Genomic DNA, 7,179 nt, shown 5'->3' with positions numbered 1-7,179 from the left:
CAACAAGTCACTTTTGCGATCCCAAAGATAACTTCTACAAATTGCATTCAACCTACTAAGAACACCCTTTGGAATGATAAAGATATTGACCCAATAATTGTATAGTGATGTTAACACCGAGTTAACAAGCACTAACCTGCCAGCATAAGAGTGTTTCTTTGAGCCAAAACTTCTGATCCTGATTATAAGCTTCTCCACTAGAATCTGTCCTTCTGCTTTTTTCATTCTCCCAGCCGTGATAGGGACTCCCAAATAAGAGAAAGGAAGCCTACCCTCAAAGAACCCAACCACCTGCAAGATGTCCTGCTTCACCCCATCATCTACTCCATTGAAGTAAGCACTAGTTTTGGAAGGACTCATGAGCAAGCCAGAGGCTTTAGATAATGTAGCAAAGGCCCTCAGCAACACCATTATAGAAGAAACATCCCCTTTACTAAATAATAACAAGTCATCTGCAAACATGAGATGAGATAACATGAGAGGAGCACATAAGGGATGATACTTGAACTTCATTGTGTCTGTAACATAAGTCAAAACCCTACTCAGATACTCCATTGCAATAGTAAAAAGAAGAGGAGACAAAGGATCTCCTTGTCTCAACCCCTTCTCTCCTTTGAAAAACCCAAAGATATCCCCATTAAGCACTAAAGAGTAGGTTGTTTTCACACACTCCGTCACCAGCCCAATTAACTGTCCAGGAAAGTTCAATGCTATCATCATCTCCTCCAAAAAACTCCAACTCACAGAATGATATGCTTTTTTTAGGTCAACCTTGAGTAAAAATCTAGGGGAGACAGACTTCCTATTATACATTCTAATAATATCCTGACAAATTAAAATATTTTCAACAATACTCCTTCCTTTTATAAACCCTCCTTGGTTATCACTGATAATATGAGGGAGCACCTCAGACAACCTCTTACACAATAATTTGGAGATGCACTTATATACTACATTACAACAAGAAATAAGTCTGAATTGGGTAACATTTTGTGGTATCTCACATTTAGGGATAAGTGTAATAAGGGTATGGTTTAGTTATTTGAGCAGTTTCCCATGTTGGAAAAATCCTTAATAGCAGCACACACAGTCCCTCCCACTATATCCCAAGAATCTCGAAAGAAGGCACTAGTGTATCCATCTGGCCCTGCAGCCTTATGGACTGGAATAGAGAACATAACTTCCTTGATTTCCTGATCAGTGACAGGGGACAACAATAAAAGTTGATGATCAAGGGTGCAACCCCTGCCTAACTGAACAACAGACTGACTGATAGCAATGACATCATCAGAGGACCCAAGTAGAGAGGTATAAAAATCCAGGAAAGCACTCTGGATTGTTGCAGGTTCATCACAAAGCCTACCTGCAGAATACTCAATTCTTAGCACCTTATTCCTTACTTGCCTGCCTTTAATTATACTAGGAAAATACTTAGTATTATTATCCCCCATATCAACCCATTTAGCTTTAGATTGTTGCAATAGAAAGTCATTGCAGGCTTTCTCCATCCATCTCACACTGCTAGAAGCTTCAAGTTCTTGTTGTATTAAATCAGGGTTAAAAGGATCACCCCTAATTTGAACCTGGATATACTCTAAGTTTATTCTTGCCCTAGCAGTATTATTCTCAATGTCATTAAAGTTGGCACTGTTGAGCTGTTTTAAAGGCCCCTTAAGAGCTTTCAATTTGCAGACCAACTGATACATTCTAGTGCCATAGCAATTCTTACTCCACACATCCTTAACACAGTCTTTAAAATCTTCTGCCTGGCTCCACAAATTAAAGTATTTAAAACTTCTTCTCTTCCTATCCCAATTCTTTTGTGTCTGCGCCACACAAGGAGTCTGATCAAAAGTGCCTTCAGTAAAGAAATGTGCATACACCTCACTATTATCATCTAGCCAGGCCTGGTTTACCAACACTCTATCCAACCTACTATACACCCGTGAAGAAATGTCTTGTTTGTTACTCCAAGTATACAAGGACGCCACAGCAGGACTATCAGTTATACCACAATCAGCTACATAAGCATTGAAATCATCCATTTCCTCAGGAGTACTATTACCACCTAATCTCTCAGAGGGCATTAAAACCGTGTTAAAGTCACCAAAAACCATCCAAGCTCCCTAATGCTTCTTCTAAACTCAGTTAAATTTGCCCACAATTCTTTCCTCTCACCCACATCATTCATAGCATTGACCATAATGAGGTGAAAGCAATACCCAAGTCTTCTATCAGTGATATGCAAATGTATAAATTGAGTATGGTAGGCTAAAATTTGGACCTTAAATAGGGCATGATTCCATAAGACCCGAATCCTCCCTCCTTTATGAATATGAGTATTAGTAGTAATACACCACTTAACACATAAATTAGTCCTAACAACATTTAGAGACAAAGGTTTCACCTTTGTCTCAAGGAGACCAAATAGCCCTTTCTGATGATGATGAAGAAACCATTTAATACTATTTTGTTTAGGTAGGCTATTCATTCCCCTAATATTCCAGAAACCAATATTATACATTACCCCCAGAGGGAGGTAATACACTACCAATTAAACCAATTCCTACTTTAGGTGTCACAGTATTGAGATTTTCCATAAAAGAATAATGACCAAGCTTACTCTGACCCTTATCCAGCAGCTCTTGCCTACTCAGCCGTATGATATTCCTTGCGGGAGTCTGAGCCATATGATATTTCCTATTCCTACTCCAAGAAACTTGAAATGAGTTAGGTTTCTCTACTGGCGTGACCAATTCCTCATGAGGGGTGACAGCAGGAGGAGTCACCGGTAAAGAAACAACCTTACTAGATGGCTTCACCTTTGGCCTCCACTCTTGTTTCTTCTCATTAACTTTGCCTGCTTGCGGGACAGGGGTAGTCTGAGGTTTCCTACACTTTTTGGTTTCATGACCAATTCCATTACATTTCTTACATAGAATCGGTTTCCATTCAAAATCTACCTTCAGACTAACCACCATCCCATCCTCATCAAGAATTTGACTTTCTCAGGTATAGCCTTCCCAAATGGCACTTCAACCATTACACGAGCAAACCTAAGCCTAGTCTTCTCCTCAGTCGCAGAATCACTTCTAATAAAGGTCTCCAACAACCCCGCAATTTTAGGTAAACATTTCCTCCAAAATTTAAGCGGCAGATTGTGAATCTTTACCCAGACAGGAACTTCCTTAACCTTTTCTTTCACCAGGTTAACATTAGCACTCCAAGAACGAACAATAAGAGGCTTATTGTCGAAAAGGAAATGCCCTTGCTTCAACACAAGATCTTTAGAAGCACTGGTGGTAAACCGAATAAGGAAAACCCCATTCGGAAGGAAAGAGACTTTGTCAATAGGATATTTAGCCTTCTTTTTAGATTTATGAAACTCAAAGGAACCCAAGAACTCAAGGGTGAGTTCGGGGAAGGTCTTATAATTTATGGTGTAACAAGCCTTCATATCAAGATTCTTAAACAAGGTTTTAACATTTTTCTCAATACCAATATTTTTCAAAGAAGCTTAATTGATAAATTTAGTAGCCTTTATACCTTTGGCTCTCAAGATAACCCAATTTCCCATTGTTTTTTTTTACTATTGAAGATGACTTGGGGAAATGTTGGATCTTGCCACACTGGTGTTTCTTGCATCTCGACATCCTCCGCAGCTCGGGATGACTCCGCACTACCTCTCCTTCTGTAACACCCCCATCTACCAAGGAGCCTTAACAAGACCTTCCCTAGCAGATAAGGGCGTTACCATCTTAGTTGCCTGAGGACAGTAATAATCAAATGCCGATAAAAGAACATTTATATTAAATTACAAGTGATTTAAACCAAACAAACGATACAAAAGATATAACTCGTGATAACTATAAACTAGGTAAAACTATCTCTGCCAAGACTCGTGGTAGACTCGCCCCTCCAAGCACCCAGCTATGATCCATACATCAACCTGCTAAGACTGACTTCTCACCATAGTGGATCACGGTAGACACAACACAAGAATACAACACAACAATACCATATAAGGTCAGTAGCTGAGGTAACAAGTACAAAAAGAAGACACAACGAATACAGTAATACACATACACCACCTTCTCCAACCAACCACACATATCTGACTTCCCGAAGGTCCAGTCCTGCCAGTGGGGGACCGCAGTCGTTCCCACCTAAGCCCCGCTCATCTAATCCGAGCGATAACCCATGCTCCTTAATGTGCACATCCCCTCTGTGGCGGGTTCCATAGAGGGCGAATCAAGGGCGTGAAGCCACTCCCGCAAGTGACTCCACTCAGCCGAGGACGCACCTCGAGAACCACAGACAAAACAATCACCTGACCAATCACAACCAATCCACAACACCAACCACAATACCAAAACCAACTACACAGTACAAACGACATGCTAGACAACCAACAATACTGAGTAGGAAAACCTACCTTAAACAACTCGCAGCAATTCCGCGCACGACCACAAGATAACAGGCAACCACCATAACCACCTATAACAACCAGCATAACCAACTATTACTACTACCACAACACAATTAAAATCAAGGAAGACGTTGATGATGATGACAACTTACCTATACAAATCAATCCGGCGTCAAGACCGCTACCCGACTCAAGCATCCCATCCCTATGGTGTAACCACTCTCAAAGGCCTCAAGGAGATGAACCATGGTGAAGGAGAAGTGAAATAACGGCATCTAGGTTTAGGAAGAAAGGTAGAGAAATGATTTGGATTTCACGATTTTACGATTTATAATCCTCTGTTGAACTCACGTTACTCGATCGAGTAACCCACTTACTCGATCGAGTGGCCTCTACTTGATCGTGTTCCCAAGCTACTCGATCGATTAGCCTCCGCTAGATCGAGTAATACGAACTCAAAGACTCCCAACGTCATAAGGTTTCACTCGTAAGGTTTCTGAAGGTCTAGATAAGTGTCTCACATTAGTCAACGTTGGTCAACGGGTCTCTAATAGGACGGGTATTACACCTTCTCTTTGTAGCACCTTTGGTAGTAGCTTTTTAAGTGCCATTTCTGAAAATTTAAGACAAAAATTCATCTTAAGACAAACAAAAAATCCATCCAAACAAGCATAATAGAACAAATTAGTGAACTAATTCATCCAATAAACGTTAATAGAACACAATTTAATCAATTTCTAGCATAATTAAGCACAAAATCAATTTTGCCCAATTTGAGTTAGGGTTTGAGAAAGTTGAGTGAATTGATTAAAATGGATGAAATCAAAGAGAAATGAGATGAATACTTACTTGGTGATGTTAATGGATGAATAAATCTTGAAATTTGATGAAGAAAATGGTGTTTGCAAGTGATTTTAGTGAAGAAAAATGAATAAATAATGAGAGAAAAGGAGTAAGAATACCGTCGGGCGTGTTCTTGAGCATATGAATGATGATTTTTTCTATCCCGTGTAAATGAAATAAGGCCCAAAAAATTACAATCCTACGACCCCGATTAGAGTTGACCAACTTTAGCCGTATTTTGACTTTTTCCTCCGTATTGATTTTATTCCGTCCCGTTTTTGAAAGATGCGTCCCCGAACGAGTTTTCTTGCATGCGGAAGCGTGAATATCCTCGTTGAGCTTTCTTTTATTCTCCATTCACCTATAAATCACAAAACAAAATACCGTCAAGTCTAGTAATTTTATTTCTAAATCTATGAAAACATTAAATTTGCGGAAAAATAAAAACAAAAACAAATAAAAGCTTCAGTTGCCTCCCAAGAAGCACTGGTTTAACGTCCCGCACGACGTAAGAAGCTTGAGTCGGTTTAAGCTTCCATAAGTAGAGGATAAACGGTCACTTCCTCTATCACTCCAACGATCATATTCTCATGGTAGACCTTCAAAAGATGGCCATTTACTTTGAATTTTTTGCCATTGGTGGTCATTACTTCAACGGAACCGAACTTGTTGACATTTGTGACGGTAAATGGACCGGACCACCGTTATCGTAACTTTCTCGGAAATAGCTTGTAGCGGGAATTGAAGAGCAACACCTTATCACTAACTTGAAATTCTTTCTTCAAAATCTTCTTGTTGTGCCATCTCTTTGTCTTTTCCCTATAAAGATGGGAGCTCTCATAAGCTTGTAAGCGGAATTCATCAATCTCATTTAGTTGCAACAACCGCTTTTCTACACTCAACTTTGCATCCATGTTAAGCTCCTTTATTGCCCAATAGGCCTTGTGTTCCATCTTAACGGGATGATGGCAAGCCTTTCCATAGACCAACCTATATGGTGACGTACCAATAGGTGTCTTATATGCGGTACGGTAGGCCCACAAGGTATCATCAAGCTTCATACTCCAATCCTTACTCGACTTGGCAACAACTTTCTCAAGAATGGAGTTTATCTCATGATTAGATACCTCAACTTGGAAACTAATTTGTGGATGGTTAGCCAAGCCTCTTCGATGAGAAACCCCATATTTTTCTAGTAATGCATCAAATTGTTTCTCTACAAAGTGAGTACCACGATCACTAATGAGCGCTCTTGGCACCCCAAATCTCGAAAATTTGACCTTATTAAATAAGTTGATCATGGCACGAACATCATTAGTGGGAGAAGCAATTGCTTCTACCCATTTAGAGACATAATCAACGGCAACCAAAATATACATATTCCCTTTTGATGAAGGAAACGGTCCTTGGTAATCAATACCCCACAAATCGAATACCTTTACTTCTAAGATACCATTTAAAGGCATCTCGTGCCTTCTTGAAGTAGAACCCGTCCTTTGGCAAGCATCGCATGCCATCACGAAATTTTTGGGATCTTGGAACATGGCAGGACAATAGAAGCCGGATTGAAACACCTTGGAAACGGTCTTGGATGGTCCATGATGACCACCATAAGGAGAAGAATGGCATCCTTCTAGCACCCCTTTCACATCTTATTGTGGGACACATCTCTGGAATAGTCCGTCGGAGCAATGTTTGAACAAGTACGGATCGTCCAAAAGGAAGAACTTGGCATCATGTAAGAACTTTTTTCTTTGTTGATATGAAAGGCCGGGTGGCAACTCCCTTCCAACTAGCTAGATAGTTAGCTATGCCGGCATACCGAGGAGTATTGGCTTCCAACATCATTAAGGCATCGTCGGTACAAGAATCATCAATAGGTATATCAATACCTCCATCATTAAACT

The 7,179-nt window shown here is 40.1% G+C and overlaps 1 protein-coding gene across 1 annotated transcript; it reads right to left on the bottom strand.

The window, feature by feature from the left end:
• Window positions 1–1,034: 1,034 nt before the first annotated feature.
• LOC141629656 (uncharacterized) lies at window positions 1,035–2,087 on the bottom strand. The gene has a single exon (XM_074442629.1). The coding sequence runs from the start codon at window positions 2,085–2,087 to the stop codon at window positions 1,035–1,037; it is 1,053 nt and encodes a 350-aa protein (XP_074298730.1).
• Between the last annotated feature and the right edge of the window lie 5,092 nt (window positions 2,088–7,179).

This window comes from Silene latifolia, chromosome Y (genome assembly GCF_048544455.1).
Source record: "Silene latifolia isolate original U9 population chromosome Y, ASM4854445v1, whole genome shotgun sequence".
NCBI lineage: Eukaryota > Viridiplantae > Streptophyta > Magnoliopsida > Caryophyllales > Caryophyllaceae > Silene > Silene latifolia.
The sequence above is the reverse complement of the archived record's forward strand: the minus strand, read 5'-3'. Positions and strand labels throughout refer to the sequence as shown.

Excerpts from the sequence above, each read along its gene's own strand:
- LOC141629656 (XM_074442629.1), bottom strand. The coding sequence starts at position 2,087 with ATGCCCTCTGAGAGATTAGGTGGTAATAGTACTCCTGAGGAAATGGAT.